At 28.7% G+C, this 22,907-nt stretch overlaps 1 protein-coding gene across 1 annotated transcript in view; it reads right to left on the bottom strand.

Annotated features, from left to right (window-relative positions):
* Nucleotides 1-4,041: 4,041 nt before the first annotated feature.
* The window catches only part of LOC118181816 (transforming growth factor beta receptor type 3-like), a 116,307-nt gene continuing 97,441 nt past the window's right edge, over nt 4,042-22,907 (bottom strand). Inside the window, exon 17 of the mRNA XM_035351020.2 lies at nt 4,042-17,381. Within this exon, the coding sequence (XP_035206911.1) occupies nt 17,236-17,381 (146 nt within the window). The 3' untranslated portion in view covers nt 4,042-17,235. The remainder of the gene's footprint in view (nt 17,382-22,907) is intronic.

Genomic DNA, 22,907 nt, shown 5'->3' with positions numbered 1-22,907 from the left:
GTAATCCCTGGACCAAAATACGTATAACTTAAAACTTCTACACTTACAATTAAGGCATATCAATGCAGTGCTAAATAATAATTCCAATAAATGGCACGCAACACGTCCAATACTAAATCAATAAATAAATCCATTAAATTGTAAATTTATATATACACAGGACCATGGTCTTAGTAAATTATTTATATTATATATACTATGGGGACTACATACTAGACATTATGATTAACTGGAAGAAATTTTCAAGCGCTAATGGCGACTGCCGAAATACTAAATCACAAAAGAAGAAATAGTGGGAGGGCATTAAGAATTTAAACTAATCAGAGGTACTGAAATACAGACGGTACAGTCACCCCGGAATAAACCCCCTCTCGGATTCAACTAAAAAAGGGGTTAATAAAAAATTTATCATAAAAATGATCCATGGATACAGCGGGCAAAGTAGTTTCTAGACAGAAAATTTTTCAGAAAAAACTAAACGCTGTAGAGTATTTGGTGTAGCAATCAAAACTTACCCCCTCACCTAATATGGCAAAAAAATGTTGGCATCATTTGGGCGTGCTCCTTTTATCAAAGATTTTGTTAATATAGCCGAACCGCTATTAAATTAAAAAAGAAAAAAGTCTCATGTGGACACCATGACTTCCTTGTACGCCCTATTAAACTACGCACATTTTTTACTGCATTTCCTTTAAACTTATTACTTCGAATTTCATTAGAGGTATATTTCTCATTCAATTAATTCAGTTCTCACTTTACGGCAAGGCAAAAATACACAAAAACTCAAAATATATTAATTAAAAATTGTAAAATAGAGAAAAACATAAAGCACCAAATACAGTCAAAACAGTTTAAAAAAAATTACGATTAAATTTAAAGTTCTACGCAAAAATAAGCAATTCGGCCAGCAGCAGGCAAGGAGGACAATTTTTCCGTGAACAAAACTAAAAGTTTACTTTCGGTCCCACTGGAGAGAATGACACTGAAAATGCAGAAACTGACTTAATTCACTATTCTACTAAGAGTTTCAAATGTAAACAAATGGCTGCTTCGTTAAACTTACTGGCACTAAAACATTTAAATTGTTGATAATTCTACAACTATTTTACAACTATTCTGACAACAATGTCTTTTTATACTAAAGACTTATTGGAAAAAATGTATTTGAAGGCTTCGTTTTTTTTTTTTTTTTTTTTGAGTGGAAAATACAATGTCCAGTTAAAACAAGATGAAACATTCATCCTCCAAGAAAAATACCCATAGCTATACGAGATAAAGTGCAGAAAGAATTACAAAGAATTAAAAATTTAAATGTTATTGAGAAAGTAAGAGAACCAACTGAATTGGTAAATTCAATGGTCACAGCAGTCAAACGTAAGCAAAATGTTTAGATCCTGGAGATTTAAATAAAGCTATAAAACGAGAACATTATCCTATGTTAACCACAGACGAAGTTGTCACTAGGATGCCGAAAGCAAAAATATTTTCCGTTTTAAATGCTAATAGTGCTTTTTGGCAAAACCAGCTTGACGAAGAAAGTAGTAATTTATGTACATTCAATACACTTTTTGGCTCCAGAAATTTGACAAAGAAAATTAAACCAAATAATGCAAAGGTCTAGAAGGCGTTGAACGTATAATAGATATCTTAATATGGGAATATAATGAAAAGGAACATGAGGTACGACTTAAAAAGGTATACTTTCCAAAGAGCACGAGAAAATAATCTGAAGTTCAATAAGGCTAAAGGTAAAATAAAAGTTAATGAATTATATAGGGCATGACTTAAAACTGATTAAAACCTGGTTTTTCTAAAGTGGAAGCAACTGTTTAAATGCGAGAACCTACAGATGTGCCTTCTCTACAGAGATTTTTAGGAATGATTAATTACTTAGCCAAATTTATTCATAACTTAACTACTACTAGTGCATCATTAGGACAGTTACTTGAGAAAAGTGTTCTCTGGCACGTACTGAAAAAAATCAAAAAGCTTTCGAAACACTTAAAGAATTGGTTGTAAAAGCACCCATATTAAAATTCTATGATGTTAATAAGGATGTAACTCTTTCAGTAGATGCATGTTCTGAAAGATTAAGTGCTGTTTTACTGCAAGAAAATCAACCAACTGATTATGCTTTGAGCTCTAACGAAAAGTCAGAAAAATTATGCTCAGATAGAAAAAGATCTTTTAGCTATTACTTTTGGATGTTCTAAATTTCATCATATATATATGCAAACATATTACAGTTGAAGCTGATCATCAATCATTAGAAAGCATAACTAAGAAACCTCTTTTTAAAGCACCACAACGATTGCAAAAAATGCTGTTAAATTTACAAAAATATGATCTAGATGTACAATACATAAAGGAGAAAGACTTATTCACAGCAGATACATTAAGTAGAAAATATTTGAATACGACAGATGAAGATAATGATGAACATACAGAAATTTATATGCTGATTTCAGCATCTGATGACAAAATTTATGAACTGAAGAAAGAAAGTGAATGTGATGCTACATACAGTGCTTAAAGAAATATATTCTGACAGAATAGTTAGAAAGGAAGCATAAAGTGGAACCTCAAGCCAAAGTATTTTGGGACTATAAATATGAAATTGACAATGGAAAATGACTCATTTTTATAGCAGGAAGGGTAATTATTCCTTTATCTATGCAGAAAGAGATATCGAATTTAATTCATGAGAGTCATTTTGGGATAGAAAAATGTAAGAGAACAGAGCTAGAGATGTTTTGCTTTGGCCACTTATGAACAAGCAGATATACCATCCACAGTCAAACGGATTAGCAGGCACTCAGTACAAACGACGAAGAAATTGCTAAATAAAGCTCAAGCAGATCATGCTGATCCTTATTTAGCATTGTTAGCTCATAGAAACACTCCAACTAATGAGATGTTACAATCACCAGCATAGCGACTTATAAGTAGAAGAACAAGAACGATTCTTCCTACATCCAAAGAATTACTAAATCCTCAAGTTATGAAAAACGTAAAAGAAAAAATCAACCAAGAAAGAACTAAGCAGAAGTCATATTATGACCGTCATACAAAAACATTATCCTCGTTAAGCAAAGGAGATTGTGTTAGGGTATATCAAGATAATCGCTGAAAACCAGCAGTCGTAAAAGAAGTATATAAAACACCTAAATCATATATACTGAAATCAGGAGGATCAGTATTTAGAAGAAACAGAAAAGACATTAGAAACACTAAAGAAAACAGTTCGGCTGTTGAAGAGAATATCAGAGGAACAGAAGGAGGAGTTAATGCACAGAAAACAGATGTAAAAGGATATGATCCCAGATATTCTCAAGGGCAAAGTTTAGAAGATAAACTACCAAACTCTGCTACGGGGGCAGTGAGCAAAGAACTAGAAGTGGGAGAGTGATTAGAAAGCCGGCCAGGTATTTGGACTAAATTTAGATTCCCCCCCCAAAAAAAAATGGAAGATGTAATATTTAATAATTTGTAAATGGCAATATTTTATATTTAGTAACTTGTAACTGGCCACACTTTGGATAGAGATATAAAAATAGAACTTTGCTGAAATTGCAGTTCTCCGCAATATAATACATTCTAAGATTATAAATAAATACTTTCTAAAAACTAAAAGTGTGCCTTCGTGATTTTATAGATAGGCAAAGCTGACTGCCATAGCAATGGCACTGAGTTCAAATCCAGGAGAAGGCACAGATGTTTGCATATATATAGGGTTTTTATAGATTGGGGGTATTTAAAATACCATCATAAATATTATTTGAAATTTCCTTTTGAGAGGTTGGTGACAGGGAAAGGTGGCAAAAGCTAGAATCTGTCTCCCACAGTATTTACCATGAAAATTGAAAATTTGTAGACCTGATCTGGTATCTAATCCATGATCAGAAGGATTAGAAATAACAACTGATATTTCTTAAAAATGGCATCAACTAAAATAAATATCACAATTTAAAAGTTAAAAACAGATATTTTTTAATTAGTTTTACAATTTATGTAACATAATTTAAGTAATGAATGCCCAAGTTTTTAGTAAACAAATTTATTTTAAAATGATCTAATCAACTAAATATTTTCTAATACACATTTCCAAATGCACAGTAAAAAGTTTCCAGCAAATAAACGAAATGAGAGAAGAAATGGTGTAAGAACTACATATATAAAATACAAGTCTCATTTTACATTACAAAAAAAAACATTAGCAGAAACAATGCAATATAATTTTAAACAATAAATGCAATTCTTATGTGAATACTTAATTACATGATTTGTTCACAAATAATATTCTTAATTTAAGAGAATACATAACAAGTTAACACAAAGAAATTAAAAAGAAGCAAAATACTCAAGTATTAAAATCTACACAATGGTCCAAATTAAATATAATACAAAGCAGCTAAACCTCAACAATAACATTACAATCCACTTCGTAAATCTTAAAACTTGATTCTGAAATTTCCTACCTTTTTTTCAAAGTAATTAACTCAAAATGAAGTATATTCTCATTTATATTTAATATTTTAATACCAAACTGTTAGATAAATGATTATACTGCATGTAAATATTTAACCAATTAAAAAAAAAAGTTAGTTTCAATGCACTGAATTAAATATACAATTTAAAACTTTCATTTTTTAAATTTTATTTTACTTTTGATTTAAATATTATAATAATCATTAGGAAATTTATTAAAAATGTCTGCTGCGAGTATGCATATAATATATAATAGCACATGTATAATGGCTGGAATAATCCACAATCTATGCCCTATGTCAGCAGCTTATATAACATGTTAAAGCTTCTAAAGTAATAAAACCATAAAAATGGGGGGGGGGTATCAACTTTTACATCTTTCAATTTAAAATTTTTTCCAACTCTATATTTTCCCAACATACCGAAATTCGCTTTCTCTGTTGGATTTAATATGCAGCATTTTTGCATTTGAAAAAAAAAAATTGCTAATACTTTTACTTATTAATACAAATTTCTAGAAATACTCAACATAATTCTATGGAAGACAGCCATATGAAGATTCTTAAAATTTTTATTACGTTTTAATTATCCTTTAATACTTTAAATTCTCTTAAAATGTATTCTAACTTATAATATATTAAGTAAATTATATTGCGATTCTTATCTTATTTTTTGTACAAGATTTTTTTCAATAATACCTATTCCTTTTCCTCAAACTGAATTACTAAGTCTCTTATTTTGCTGATAAGAAGATGACAGCTTGAACAAAATATCACAATATAAAGAAGTAATGAAATCAAATTAAGGCTAAAATAAAGATTTATAAAGCATGAAATGCTTTTAATGCTGAGAAAATACATTTTACAACATTACTAATAATATGTATTGTATGTACTTGCGCAGCACCCAAAATCTCCATAACTCTTAATTATAGTATATTCAATGCAATTCAACAGCTTGAATAAGTAGAGTATTTGATGTTAAAATTTTAAAAAATGCTGAATGATCAGTCAAAAATAAACACACACATAAAATATTTGTCAATAATTCACTTACTAAAACACAGTTGAGTATAAATTAGCAGTTTGTGCTTTTAGGGCATAAACTGAAACTTACAAACTTCAGATTTACAAGTGTCCACAGCTTTTAAACAAATCTAACATATATATTAGCTTTAAAAGACATCTATTTAAATACTGATGTTACAGCTCAAGAAAGACTGGATTAACTCAGAGGATGACTAGTTTAAATATAAAGTTGAGTGCTAGTTGACCAATAAAATGATAACAAAATGCATTAAAATTTCACTGGAGCTCACATACATGACTAAGCTAATAATAATAATAAAGATTAGAGAAACATGGAAAATAGAGAAACATGGAAATTAGAGAAACATGGAAAAAATTAATTAATTAATTAACATAAAAATTCATATAAAGGTTAATTTAGTGTAATAATAAAGGCTGTTACAAACTTATTTAAACTACTACTTTCTGAAATTTAATCCAGTCTAATATATGAGAAAATGATGAAATTTACAATGAGTGAACTGAGGTAGAATCATGAAATGAAAATTAAAATCAAAATTCCTCAAAACTGCTTTACTCCATAATAATAAGTACAAGTACAGCTTCCTTGGGAATCCAGGAATAACCTCTTAATGGCAACAGAACATTAATGAACTGCCTTATATTTTGCAAGTTAAAAAAAGAGGGTTTTTTTACCGGACCTAATAAAAAAAAGGATGCAGCAGAACCCAAATACCTGGACTAACTGGAAACCTGCCTACCATTTATTTTGGAATTGGGGGTGGAGAGGGTGAAGATAACTGGTACTTACTACAGTGTGAAATTTTATTTTTGGTTCATTATATTTTATTCGAAATGCAATTAAGGGATGAGGAAACTAATTTTATTTCTGTGATACAAATTTAAAAAATTAAAATAAAAGTTAAATAATGAAATATTTTATTGCCCTTTGAAAGAAATTAATTTTACCATTTCAAATAAAATGATAAAATTAATTTCTATTTATGTAGACCCTGAAACATGATCTTATTTTTACTTTTACTAATTTACTAGTAAATTTATTTGCTAGTGGAGTAAAACAAATTGCATAGCCTACTTTGATTCAAAATAAAATTCAGAACTTTTTAATTGATGTAAAATAGTACCAGCTTAGTGATATGTATTACATTATTAAATTATTAAACTGTAAAATAATAATTCGTAAATCACAAACTGAATTTTATTTGACTAAGACATAACAAATAATTGATATTATTGTAATTTTGGATAACCAGAGCTCAGGTAATTAGAGTTCTACTATTATGCAAAGGAATTCATTACAGCAACTTTATTAGCATAGTTTATGCCATTATGGAAATCCTTTCCTGGCATTCAAATTTGAGAGATCTTAAATGCATTCTCTTTTTAGTGAAATAATATGCACAATTAACAGTACAGACATATAACACAATATACAATAACATACAATTTATTAGCTTCTTACAAACCAATAATATAATTGTGCACTTTTTTAAAAACTCATATGAACTCTTTCTAAAATAAACTGATATAATTGTGCACTTTTTCAATAGATATATATGCTTTTAACATCAAATTAATACTATATTTGGAAAAGAAAATACCAATACAAAATTTAAAAACTAGGCCAAAAAAATTGTTTCGCAAGGATTTTTAATAAAATTCAACATCTATACCAATCTAAGGTCGCATTTTTGCCTAATTTTAATATCAGATTAATAGTCACAAGTTAATTTTTTTTAACTTTTAAAAACAAGAATATTTATTATAAAAATGAACTAGCATTACATAGCTTCAAATATACAAATGCTAAAAATCATTTAAATAAAAAATAAAAAAAAGTAACCACACACTTAAAAGTTCCTCATAATATTTCCATTTTCTATTATTCATCAGTTAAAATTTAAAAAATAAAACAAACATGAAATATTTATTGTGAAAATAAATAAACAATAAAAAATATTCCTGAGATAGTCAAATAAGGGAAATTACCAGTCATTAATAGCACCTTCATTTAAACAAATGAGAAATATAACATACAATATCTATACAGTATGTATCTTAACAAGAAACAGATAGTAACTAAATAAAAAAATATGAAGAGGGATAAAAATTATATATGTATATATAATGTTCTTAAAATAACATGACACAACAAAAATGAGATGAATATCTGTGTGAAAAGTACCCCAACTTTATGATCAATTAGAATTAATTCTAATGATCATATATCTTCAACTTATTTATTAATTATTTAAACTGAAAATCATCATATGTTGATCAATGATGAAAAAATGGCAGACTTATTAATATTGCTACATATTTATGCAGCTCATTAAATACATAACTAGGAACTATGTCTTAAGGAACAAAAATGTACATTTTAAAAAATTTTCCAATTGCAGGGCCATTATTGGTAAAAAAGACATTTCAAATAACAAATACGAAATCTCAAACAAATTAATAGAATGAGATAAATAAATGAATTCTAATTCACTACAGTGCTGAGGGTCTACAATTTTTATTTATTCTTTTCTGAAACTAGTTCAAAATAACTGGCACTTACTTATGAAAGCTCAGGTATTAAAAGAAAATTTTCATTAATTTTTAGCTCCTGAATTTGTAGACCCTTTACCTAATATTTACTAATACATAAACTGATATATTAAAATTAATGAATGTACACACAGCAATAAAATACTAAATTATGGAAAATTTCACACAATATAAATGTATAACTCCAGTATTCACTTAACCCTATTTAAAATGACCAATCAGAAAGTATCTTTCTCAACTTTTCTATCTAAATTTTATTATTAAATTGTACTGCATACTAATGTGCATTAATACTAAGACTTATAACTACTTAAAAAAGAAAATGCATGATCTGTCTTAGCACCTATGAGTATTTTATAAGCTCTGAATAAAATATATGCCATAACCTAAATGAATAATAAATCATTATAATATAAGAAAACAGTTTTTGAAACTTAATATGATTTTTAGAAAAAAATAAAATTATTATAAATAGTACAGAGACATAAATAAGTAATTTTAATGCAGAGAATATATTAAAAAGATAAATGCACATGAAAGCCATAAATTATAGAAGTTATAGTGTTTACCTAATGAAATTTTAAAACCCACAAAAGAATATGGCACTGCTACCGACAAAGTGAAACAGAATTCTCAGAGTAAACATTCATTTTTTGAGAAATAATTGGTGACTCTGGAAACAGAAAGTATCTTTTATCATGAAATAATAAGCAGCATGGTAGAAATTTCCATTCTAGCAAAATGAATGTTTATAATATGTGCATGTACATGTATACATATATTTAAATTGTAGATATTTAGTTAGAATATTTTACTGTCAATTTTTTCCTCATTAAATATTTTCTAATTTGCTATGAGTACCAAAATGCCTCTCATATTACAATACCCAACTTTCATTGAGCAAATATAATGAAAAATATTGCTATTATACAAAATGCATACCTGAATTATTAAAAAAAGCTATAAATTTTATAAAATACTAAAAATATAATTTTACTATGATTATGATCTTGACTGAAATGCATCACTGCAAAATATTTTTCATTTAACAGATCTGATAAACAAGAGGAGCTCATCAAAACAATAACAATAAATAACACATTTTTTAAAACCACTTGCTTATATCTAAACCTACAAACTCAACTTATTGTTGTTCTTTAGTGCAACAATTAACAGCATTCAATAAAAGCTAAACTCATAATTTTAAAACAATATAAATAACTATCTTTTTAAATTTATATTAGGCTTAATTAGTATTGCAAAAAATGGAGGAAATATAATCAAAATATGTTTTCAATGCAATACTTAACAAAAAATTATTTAATAACTCTTCCAAGTGTGAGCTAAAATGGAACTGGTGATACAACACTTACATTCTCTATTTTTTTTAAATAAAATTTTCATATTAGTAAGCTGTATATTTTTGACTAATAAACAATCAAAATATTATTCTTGTTAAGAGCTCGCTTCAAAACTCACACAAATAAAATACTGCTTCTGATTAGTTTTAAAAATGCTAAAAATTCCCAGCTGGTAAAAACAGAATGCCAAATATGTAACAAATCACAAACAACTTTCCACAATTCTTCAAGATTAATTTCAATAATTATCTAAAACACATAAAATTTTTCATTTTAATACTATACCAACACATATTCCTCTCATTTTCCTTATATATATGATTTATTAAAAAGCTTCAATACTTTTCAGATTGATCAGTTTACTGGTTCATATAATAAACACAAATAACATAAATAATAAAATCTAATCAAGATATACTACTGATCTTTTTTTGCTCAGACTACTAAAATGATTTGTAACCATTCACAAATACAGACTGATCACTAGTTTACAAATTTATTTTAATACTACATGGCTTGTGAACAAACAGCTATGAATAAAAAATGCACAAATATATTATCTGTTATTATTTAAATAAAATATATAATTAGTTACTTCGAAAGCTCTAACAATATTTGAATTTAATTATGGTATCATTTTTTAAGCAAATAAAAATATAGTACAACTTTTTCCATTATAAAATTATTAGTAAGATATTACTTTTCACATGTACAAAACATATAGAAAAATTTCACATATACCAAAAGACAGAGGATTGAAAAAAAAAAGAAAGAAAGAAAGAAAGAAAGCTCTAAAATCAGACTGAAATTAATAAAGTAAATTCAAATATAAATAAATTTCTACTTAACAGAATCTACATAACTGATAATGTTTTATATAACTAAAAATATTTCTGTGACTAAACATACAAATACTATCAAAGTATTGATTTGTTTTCCTTTCTCCTCTGCAATAGCGATGGAAAAAAAAAAAAAATTATTAGCAATTACAATTTAGGATATTTCAGAGCATTGTGACCTTTCATATTCTAAAGAAGAAAATCAAAAAATGCCATCTTAGTTAATTATCCCTTTTTAAATATAATGTTTAGCTAGTGATATTTAAAGAGATTCTGAATCAAACATTAATTTGCCAACAAAATATACATATATATATATATATATAACATAATTGCTTGTAAAAATTTATTACATACTTAGTGAAATGACTAATCTGCACCTGCTGCATGCAAGACTATGTTACATTTTATATTTTAAACAAAATCATTGCACTTCTTTCATAAAATGACAAGTGCCTCTGCTTAGTGCAAATATATTTTACAGTCAAAAAACAATTTCATATTTTTTAAAAACAATAAATAAATAGCTTATATCTTTTACTACAAAATTTTACTTTACATGCGTGCATAGAAAAAAATTTAAGTTATCATTGGCTAATTCTAAAATATTTATACAAATCTGAAAAATATTATATATTAAAAAGAATAATAACTATTTTTTTAGATTTCCTTGACTAGTATATTTTAAATATATCTGATAAAAAGGCCATTGTTGAAAACAGATTATGTACGGCAGAGAAATTTTGTACAACTGAGCTGCTTATGAACTACTGCAAACAAGCAATTATAGCTATCATGAGTAACAGCTCTTTATGCTACTATGAATAGTGATGTGGTGAATATAAAATTATTAGCAATATAAGAACCTGTTAATTTTAAGTTCTAAAAATAGTAATACAGCATATTAAATCGATTACCATTGATATATATGGATGTCAAGGTGAATTTACAGTCACATATTTTAAGCTCCAATATCAGTGCTGAGCAATCTGTGTAACAACATGATTAAAGTTCATCTTATTAATTACTTTTTAGAATATTAAGTTTTGCAACTTTTAAATGCATCAGTGATACTTGATGCAAATATTCCAACTATTAAAAGAAACTTTAAAATGTACATCTATTTTCAAACCAATATAAATGCAGTTGACTTTCAATTTATAAACAATGTATTCTCGCAGTACATATATTTAAGTTAACATCACAACATAAAACTGTCATTTCCACTTTTTTTGAAGAAGGAAAAACAGATGCCTGGATTACTATTATATAGAACTAATACTAAATAACAGCTTAAAAGGGTTGTTGCAATGTCTTCCACTGCTCCTATTCCCAAAATACATTTTATTGAAATATTATTTTTAAGTTATCTACTTATAAAGCATAATAATTTTTTGTGAAAAATAAGCAGTTTTTAGGAGCTTAGTGTAGCACACAAGGTGTTTTAAAAAAGATTACACTATTAAATATCTTTTAAATAGTAGCTCACAGATCTTAAGTCCAGTTTAAAAAAAGAATCAAATATGGTAGGTTTTCAAACTACAACATATTGGCTATGTAATGTCCTTTGATAAAAATAAATTGAACTTAAATTTTTATAGAGGTTTTATCAGGTTCAGAATATATGGCACTATAAACATATTTAACAATTAAAATAATACTGCAGCTGTTAATAAAAAATAACCAACTGGATATATCATATGCACTTAAAACTATATCATCTAAGTCGATTATTAAAAAAATGAAGGTAACCATCAAGAGCATCGTTGCCAGTGACCTACATGCTGACAGCCATCATCAGTCTGTTAACTGGTCACAAATGTAGGCGCTGCTATACATTTACATAATACTTTAAATTAAATCAATGAGCACCTGCATTCATCAAAGCTGTTGGTCCCCAATGATCTACAGGTTCTAAATCATTTGCAACAATATGCTGTGCTGCAATGAAATCAAATATTTTTTTTTATTAAAATTAAGCTACATGTAGACCACCTAGAAGTTGGTGCATACTTGAGTGCAAGTATGCACCAAGGCTATTAGTTAGATAATCTACATAGACAGAGTGATCAATCCAATCAGTGGATCACCAGTGCACATACAGCAGAGCAATAAAGTTTTGAACTAAAAATTAAACTAAAGAACATCAGGGTCTCTCAAGGCTTCCCTGACGACCTACAAGTGGGGAGGATCCAAGAATTTTTTCAAAGACATAGTACAAGATATAGTACCCCAGCAGAACAATTTCACCAGAATTTTAAGGGACAGCATCATGAGGGATGAATAAACGACTCTACCCCTTTTCCCCTGGCACCAAACCACTCGAGAGGACTTTCAGCTCATCAGCATTTTGAGTAGCCTCATGCCACACAAACATTCAGGCCTTCTCCAGGATTTAAACAAAGGTTCGACAAAGCAGCAACCAGTGTCACCAACATCAGGGTGGCTATTGGTGACCTACAATCTACTGGTTGATAGGCTACTTGTAGATCAAGGATGTGGGATATTGCAGTACATTTAAGACGATTTTTAAATTAAAATTAAATCAAAGCAATCAGGGCCCATCAAGGTTGCTGCTCACTTCTTTCAGCAGTTTAGTTGTCACTAGTGGTCAACCAGTCGGTCACTGATGATCAACCTATGGCTCACTAATGTAAAATTATGCCGTAAATTTCAGTACATTTTTAAAATTAAGTTAAAGGTCCCTTAATCTAAAGCGATCTGTCACCACTGCCCATCACATACTGGTAACCAATCCATGTATCTACGGTAATATGAGGCAGTAAATTTAGATAGACAGTTAATCAAACTGATAGACATTTTGAAACAGAACTTCCAGACATCAGTGACTGCTTAGAACATTAAGTCATTGGTCTGTCACAGGTTTTTTAATCATTAGAAGAGTGCAATATTATTGTAGAGACAACACTTGTCAAAGCAAGTGATGTTAAATATATGGCAGCATAATGTAAATATAATATAATATTCCAAAAACTTTGGGAAGTCTCCACTAACGATGTTTCTAATGTCAAAAAGTGATTGAACAAAATATTTTCCACTGTAGAATATGCTGAAGGAGGAGAAACACAGATAACATTGATTAAAATTCTTGAGGGCCACATACAAATACTGTTATGAAAAGCTTGCATATTATGTTTACAAATGCTAACTTCTGAAAGGCTTTTTTTCGTGTTCAGAAGACATTAATTCAGCAACATTAATTTTAAATTATCATTTATAAGAAGGCTAAAATTTCAAATTTAATTTTATACAGCTCTTAAATCACATTTATTTCTCAAGGTAAAAGTCATTTAAAACATACCATGATAATAATTTTTTCATATTACATACCAATTTTTATAAAAATAACTTTAGCAGGATAAGGACAGTTAAAAACATTAACGTCTTTCAAAGAAGGCCTATATAAAAATTTTAATTTCATATATTCGCATTAAAAGGCATCATAAAGTTCTAATAGTTTGAAAGCAGACTTTATGTAATTTGATTCTGAAACTGAAGCTGATCAACCATTCAGTACACAACTAGTTGCACAATCTTTTTTAAACACCAAGCATAATACTAATTACTTTCTTTGCCAAGAATTCCAAAATATGAATGAATACTTGAAAAATATACAACACAGAAATATCTTTTTGAAATTTTACTTCTAATTCTTAATAAATTAAGATATCAGCCATATATTATGATAACTCAGTGGTTATATTGTTCAAATTATGTATCTGAACTGGTATAAAAAAATTTATTTTAGAACAATCAATTCCCAGACATTCAATAAGTTATGTTAAGAATTAAAATATATTCTTAAAAATGTGCTAAAACATAACATTGCTAGTCTGCAATATCATGTTATATTTGAAAAAAGTTTATTTATTTATTTATTTATTTTTTCAATTCAGAGAAAATTCAAAAATACCTGTCTCAAAATTATTAACTTCATAATCAGTATTCACATAGGACACTTCTCCCTAGTGAAATATAGAGGACTCCTTTGAGATGGGGATCTCTTGAATAAAGTAATATTCTTTTGCAGGAGTCAGAATAACATTTAATTTTAGCTTTTTTAATACCATTAATATAATGTAACTTCAGATTATTCACTCATCACATAAATGTGGTACTGAAAGTTTATACTGTCAGTTTTAAGAACAATCAGTTTTACAAGTAAACTGAAAGTTTATACTGTCAGCTTTAAAGGACAATTAATTCCCTCCCTTTTTTGGGATACTGTGCATTTCTGCTCTGAAAAAAAGTTCTATAATGAAAGTGAAAAGACAAATTTTTACAAAATATGGCATTCCTTACACTAGTCTTCACTTTCTTTAACTTATTTCAGTAATTCCAACTGATAAACAAGGGGTACTTTAAAGTTATTGGATGTCTTTCCATCTAAACTGAATCAATTTATCACTACTAAAATATTATATCACATACATATTTTCTTAGTCTTCATCACAAGTATTCCTGCTTTTTTAGGATTAGGAATATCTCAATACAATTCTTTTATTTTAAAACATATTGTGACTAATTTAAGTTCTTTACATTATGTATTTATTTTAACTGCACATTTTAGAATATGAAGAGAAATTTATGAAGTTTTTAATGAAATTTTGACTAATATTATCAAAAGGAAAGTTTTTAGTGACCTAAAGCTATGGTGAAATGTATGTAAATACTAATACAGATTAAAAAATTATGTGGGACATGATTTTTTTTTTTTTTTTTTTTTTAAGCAAGTTAATGGGAAAGGAATAGTTATGCTCTGAAACTGATAGCTGTTTATTTAACACTTTTTTCATGGCTCTGTAGACTTCAGATTCTATCCATTTAGGAACGTTTTAGCAATTAATAATACTTCCTATTTTTTTATTTATTTATTTTTACCATTAACAAAAATTTTATTTACTACACAAAATATTTAGAATACGTGAAAATAACAAGCAAGTAAAACATCAGCAATTTTAACAAAATGTAAATATTATTTTTATTACATTTGTTGTTTAATTGAAAATATTTAATTTTATAAATAGATTCTCTATTTAGAATGAGACCGATTTTTAAGATTTATGTATTTCATGAATATGAAAGACTTTTTACTCATTTGATTTCTAACAACTTACAAATACTAGAAACGATTCACTGAAAACGTGAAAACCCAATTTTTTATTATAGAACTTACTTCTAATTAAGAATATTTCATTTAAAAAGTAGGTTATCTACTTATGAAAAATTTTTTACTCGATTCTAATTATTAGCCAATATTTGTAATGATTCACTGAAAATATTTTAATTGAGAAAACTTTCTTCAAATTGCTAACACAGAATATCAATTAAAAATAACACTTCAACCCTACTACCATCAAATGAAGAGCTAACACTATATTAGATAAATCTTCCATCAAATTCAAGGAAACTAAGATTTTGAGAAAAACTTCAGTTCCTTCAAGAATTTTTCCCAATACTTTTGGTTTTTTGGTTATACTTTTTCATTATTTATATTGAAACACGAAGCATATTTACAATTTGTAATAAATATTTGTTCTAAATAATAATGTGCACTTAAGTGCTTAAAACTGAACTAACTTTCCCATTGTGGTATTAATCATAAAGGCTTATTTTCTGAAAATTCATGGCACACAAATGATAACGCATCTATTAAATTTAAAGCATTTTGTAATCTTCTACTACAAATATGCTCATTGCTCAGCACATTAATTGGCTTATATATGTATATATATAATATATGTATAATACATAATCTATTTATATATATATATACATAATCTATTTCGTTTGATAAATTTTATATGTATACATTTTCATGAAGCTTATCTATTAACATATTGCAAACATAGAAAACTTTACGACACTAATCTTATTATTCGAGAATATCATACAAAATGAGTGAAAATAATTAACTATATGAATAACTTAGACGAAAATGACCATTTGAGCAAAGAAAACAAAACAAAATTATGCAAATCTATAGTTATTTTTTGTGATAAATATGGTCATTATATTTATACAGAGAAAAATGTAAAAAATACAACACACTTAAAAAAATTCGCAGAATAGCTATATATAAACTGTGCAAATTTTGGAGAATTTGTACCATTTGCACATTTCATTGTACTCTTTGTTGTACTTGCTTTTTCTATATATGTACTAACACAATTAAAAACTACAAGGGAAATTTACTGGGAATAAGGCTTTCTATTGTGTTTGAGATGTCCTTCGTCTTATCTATACACTCATTTTCATGAGCAACACTTCATCAAAGTACTAACCCACTATTAAAATATATAAAAACAATATTAGCCTCAGTACTACTTATTTTAATTACTGAAATACAAATATCAGTAGATATTTATTGCTATAAATTTTAAGCTGTTAAAAAAACATTTCTAAAAGCAATTACCTGCATTACCAAATAAATAATTAATAATATACCAAAAATAAAACACTTTGTACTTATAAATTCCACATACATAACTGCCCATTATTACTTCACAAATTATGAAGAAATCAACAGTTAAGTACTTATGAAATTACACTGTCTGACGGATTTCATAAATAGGACAAAATTTTAAAATGCAGCAAAGTGCACACATCTATACAGAACACAAAACAGAACAGACAATTTTTGCAATATACAATAAAGGAAAAACAGCAATTTTAAAATCTTTAAAAATTGTACTTATTGGCAGAATGGGCTTACAGGATGACGAATAATGATGAAAAAAATGCAGTATGCAAATCATGAGGTATGTGTAATAGGAATAATACGATGACAATAAATTACACAAACACACAAAAAACATGATATGCACAACAATGAGAATTCTTGTACTTAAGGTGATAGAATAACTCCAAGAAGTCACATTTGCTCATTCTAACTTTTCTTTCTTCATGAGCAATAAAAATACGTTACGAGCAGATATGCACAGACAATGGCTTTACAGAGCATGGGATAGTATTGTCCGCACATTCTGTTCGCTCAAAATTCAACTGATCATCATTATGGTACTGCTTCGGAGATTTCTTTCTGTTTTGCTTTAAACGTCGAGAGGGTTCTGTAAAAGAATTATAAAAAAAATTTTTAAAAAAATAATCAATACCAAACTATTATTGGCAAAAGAGGCTCAGTATAATTTAAGTTTTACACTGCCATAAATTAAATGTATGATCTCATATGACTAACACAAATTGCATATCTGTTTATGACATGATGCTATCAACCTAGAGAACTCTAGATCCAGTAGCTAGTAAAAGTAACATGATTTTATGGCATGCAAATATACTTGGAATAAAACATAAGTCAAAGTAAAAATACTGATTAGGTTTTTTTTCATTAACTGTACTCCTACCAAGAAGTCATGAAAAAGCACTCATCAAGCAATGCAATAATATATCACCAAAATAGTTATGTGGTGACCCACACTGTTGCCAAAAAAGTATTTAAGTAGGAACCCAGATATGCAACCACATGCCTGTTTACATGCATTTGCACTTTTCCTGATCATTTTTCTGAGAAGTGCTTCAATTTTGCATTGATTATATTGATTTTCTCATAGAGAATCATAATAGGAATGTGGAGTTTGCTGGCTGATTAAAAAGAAAGCATTGCATTTCTGCAGAATGGAACAATAAAGAAAGCAAAAACTTATATTGGCTGAAGCTTAATTGTTAAATGACTATATTTATAAAAATGCAGTGTGAAAAACAGCAAGAAAAAGGGATAGAATGTGAGTCAGAAATTGGTTTGAAGACAGGCATATTCTGTTAACAACAAATATTTGCTTCATTCTGCACTTGCCAACAACAGGTTCAAAATGCGAAGTTGTGCATAATGCCGAATTTGTGCAATTCTCTGGGGTTTTCTAAGTGAAAAGAGATTTTTGTGTACACGGGAACAAAAGCTAAAAAAATTATACTTATTCCAAAAAAGATTAGTAATAAAACACACCTTGAAAAGAGAAGTTTTATTACTAATGTTTCTTGCTTTTTAAATTTTATAGATTGCTTGCTCTTTTATGGAATTCTTAATGAGGTACCATTCTGAAAATGGCTCTGTTTTTGTCACATCAGCTTGGGAAAAAAATTAATCACCAACAGTTCACAAATGCTCTTCAAAGTTGCCAACAAGTTTATGACATTTTAGTGGGAGTGTGGGTAATCAGAATATATGAATTTTTTGTGTGGCATGAATATGTTCACACTTAAAATTCATCAGTAACTCAAACTTCATGATGATAAGGGTGATGTTAAAATAATACTACTGTTCATTTAATCATGCAGTGATGATGAATAGAACTAACATTATGCAAACAGTAGATTTGTTGATGAAAGTAATAAACCCAACACATAATAAAATGATTGATGAAATACACTTTCAGGAGTATACATTTTGTATTTTTCCCACAGGATTGATTTGTTTCGACAATTTTCCAAACTTACTTTTGTCTTTACATACTGCAATAATTTTATTTTTTGTACAAAAATTTGACACCTTTTTTTTTTTTTTTTTCCAATTTAAACGTTTACTTCCGGTTTAGGAGTATCAAATAATGAAAAGGAATTTGCAACCCAATTTTTATAATAAAAATAACATTTTATAAAGTCTGATTCTCAAAAAAAGTTGCAAATAAAAAAGCACCATGTCGGATGTCTCAAATTAAAAACTACTAGGGTAAACTGATACTCAGTCAAGGCGAAAAGTACAGATGATGTCATTACACATATATACACATAACATTAAAGAGATAGCTTAGTTTCTGTCTCGATGAAGACACCTAACAAACGAAGCATCTCTTTCATGAAAATTTTTTCCAGTTGTCAAAGAACATCCAACCTAACTTGATTAAACTTGTTAAAAAGAATCAAGGATATTATTTCTTCACCCATTTTTTTTTTTTCTTTTTATTTAAATTTCTCAGGTGTGGCAGGTAAACTATGGTACAACTTAACCTTAATGTGATCCAACCAGAAAAAAAAATCATATACAGTTACATCAAGAGATTTGAGACGCCATGATATGTCACTAGATTGGAAAATTACTCACTAGGATATTATTTCCTCACAGATTTTTTTTTTATTTAAATTTCTCAGGTGAGGTAGGTAATCTGTTTGATGAAAACACAGTTCAACTTTAGACTTTAAATTAAAAACCACTGTTCATTTATAATTTCAAAACCAAAACAGCATTGAAGGGAATTTAAAAAATCATCTTTAAAAGTAATTTGGGAGTCCAATAAAAGGTTTAGAATCACTATAAAAATTTTTGAGAACTGGTTTACTCGACGTTTTTGCCTGTCTGTTAAACACTAGTGTATATTTAAAAAATTAGAACTAAGAGCTTGACTTTTGATCGGTAATGCTCCAAGCTACGCAATGCATTTATTCAACTTAACCCTTTCTGGCACACTACCTTTTAAAGTTGGAGTTTTGTAACAAAAAAAAAAAAAAAAGTAGGCAGTCTAATTAGGCCTAGAGGAGTACACAAGTAAAGATTTGTGAAGATAGCACTTATCGTTTTAATTTTGTGGGTGTGCTCAAAGTGGACACACTAATTGAATAGAGTTTCGAAAAGAGTACTGAAACAAGCATTGTTGTCAATGAACTAACCGATGAGATGTGGAGAAATAAAAAATACAGACACTCAGTTGTCCTAGATTATCGGTGATCCCAGTCTGAGCACACCTAGGGTTCGCCGTTTGATTTTAGGCAAGATTTCAAGTTAAAATTTAACACTAATATAGAATAAGGAGATTAGCATACAGATAAAAAAATAACATAGAAATTCCTTTTCAAACAATTCCTTTTATACATTAAACAAAATCTGGAAGATTTCTTTGAAAAATGAGGGACATGGCTAAAACATATGGACTGGTTTGTGTTGAGCTGCCATCTACTATAAATAAAGAAGGTTCAGAGTAACCTATAGTAACCTATAAATCCTTTTCATTCAATTTTTCTGTGCCTACAGAAGGAAATTTTTAGGTGTGTCCAGGCCGGGCACACTGTGTCGCAAAGGTTTAACAGCATCCATTCTAGTAGACGTGGTTTTCTTTCTGTTAAGTACAACTTTGTTAATCCAACCAACAGATCACTGAATAATTTCAAATTTTAATGCGTAATTTATGCGGTGGACATTCTGACAACTGATTGATAGAACCAATGGAGATAAACAATCCATTACAGACTTTTGGAAAAAAAAGAGTATCATGGATATTGTACACAACATCAAACTTTCCTGGAATAAGGTGACTGAGAAATGTTTGAAAAGAGCATGAAGAATGCATGACCAGAGATAAGGTATAAGGTATTTCTCTCACTTCCCTAGCATGCCTTTGCAGTGTAACAAAAAATGCTGGGCCGGTATTCCAGAGGTCCGTGGTTCGATTCCCGGTGAAGAATCCAGGTTCCAGAGGTCCGTGGTTGCATATTTTTCATCTTTTCTGCTTCCAATAAACCTAATGACTCTACAAATGGCGCTCGAACTAAAAAGGTTGTGGGTGATGATTCTCTGCACCCAGGATTTGGCGACTAGGTCCCCTAAAACCCTAGTCGCCCTTTAAAAAGGGGTATACAGTCAAAAGTCGTTAATCCAGACTCGTCGGGACTTCGGCGATTCCGGATTATCGATTTTTCCGGATTATAGATCATCAGTTTAAATCTCGTAAGATGTCATGCAGAAATTCTAAAATTAAAAATATGAAACCGTAATTTATGAAATAAAGAACAATTATGATCTAAAGGGTATCAAAATTTGCAAAAAGAAAAAGCTTAATATTTATTTGTTTACTTTATTAAACATTTCTTTTAATGTAAGTTGTTTAAGTTTTGCTTCGTTTCATGTGATAATACTTTCTCTTTAATTATATTAAACAGACATAATTTCTTGTTCAGTTACAAAGTTCCGCTGTTCAAGTCCTATAATTGCTGTGTCAAGAACAACGACTAATTTGTCAATCGAAATTTTTTCGTTTTCAATAACCTCTGTTACTTTTCTTCGCTATCGGAAGCGAATTATAATGACGATTAACTTGTTTTAAATCATATCAAAGACGGAGCATATTGAGATGAAATACTACATTTGGTAAGGAATTATAAGCCAAATAAAAACATCTGCGCTGAAGATAAGGATAGTGCTGACAAATCAACTTCCAATTCATTACGTGCCCGCCGAGCAGCGTGAAATTGATAAACAGATTTCAGATTTCAAAACATACTTTCGCTTTAGATGCTTTACATATTAACAAATATATATCGGAAATTCTATTTGATATAATCGAAAGTTTAAGCTTACTTTTATAAAGTTGCTCTTACAGTCTGCAAAAAATAATAAACCGGATCCAATTCGAAAATTAAGGAACAACGCAATCATCAACATTAACTGAAATAGATAATTAGATAATTTTAGCTTATACGTCCATTATACATAAAACGCACGCGAAAACGTATTCTGCACTTGCGCACACTCATATGCGCAGTCGTAAAAGGTCTTACACGCACGCGTAAACGCCTATGCGCATGTGTCAATGCGGCGCATGCGCAGAAAGTTTTTAGTTTTGATGTCCGGATTATAGATCATTCCGAATTATGGGTGTCCAAATTAACGACTTTTGACTGTATAAGGTATTTCTCTCACTTCCCTAGCGTGCCTTCGTGGTGTAAGGTAGCACGCTGGGCTGGTATTCCAGAGGTCCATGGTTTGATTGCCGGCGAAGGTGGTTGCATATTTTTCATCTTTTCTGCTTCCCTAGCGTGCCTCTAAACCTAATGACTCTATAAAGGAAGGACACTGACACAAGAGAATTGACTGTTGATGCAATGAAACTGTCAAGATAGCTAACAAAACAGGGTTGGATGATATAAATGCACAGAATATTGAAAAATTATTGCAAGATACAACTGGTGAGAATTTTTTTATTAACATTCTTTAAAAAAAATTAGTCGAGCAACAAGTACATGAAAATGATGAAATCAACATTTCTGAAGATAAGAAGCAAAATTTCGATGGACTTTTTTTAAAAAAAAGGTCAGCCACTTTAACAAAAATCGTGGATCCATTTATACAAAATGATTAAAATTTTGATAGAAGTCTAAAGGCAAAACAAAGTGTCATTGATGCAATATTTTGCTATCAAAAACTAATTGCAGAATGAAACAGGAAAAGGCAAAAGATGCTAAGATGGCTTCTTCATAAAAAGTTTCAAATGAGGAAGAATCTTCTTCATCACAAACATAACTTCTTTACACAAACTTTATAATTTTCATGAATTTTTTTACAAAAAAAAAAAAAAAAAAAATCGGTATTAGCAATAAATAAGTCTATAATTAATGTAATAAAACAGTATTTAACAACAAATGTGACAAAATAAAATTTAAAACATAAATTTTCTTATTCTCTCTTCAGTTTCACATATCTCCATTATTCATGTGTAAAAATAATTTTGTTTAACATTATTTTATTTTTAGCTGGACCTTAATGGAACATACCCATATCAAGTGGATCTTGCTATACATAATTCCTTTTTGAGAAAGTTATGCACATCATTATCTAGGAAAATTAAGCTTAAATACTAGCGATTTAGTCT

Source organism: Stegodyphus dumicola, chromosome 12 (assembly GCF_044657685.1).
Source record: "Stegodyphus dumicola isolate Sdum_Otavi_A_Nest chromosome 12, ASM4465768v1".
Classification (NCBI taxonomy): Eukaryota; Metazoa; Arthropoda; class Arachnida; order Araneae; family Eresidae; genus Stegodyphus; species Stegodyphus dumicola.
Note: the sequence above shows the minus strand (reverse complement) of the source record. Positions and strands in the feature narration are given on the sequence as shown.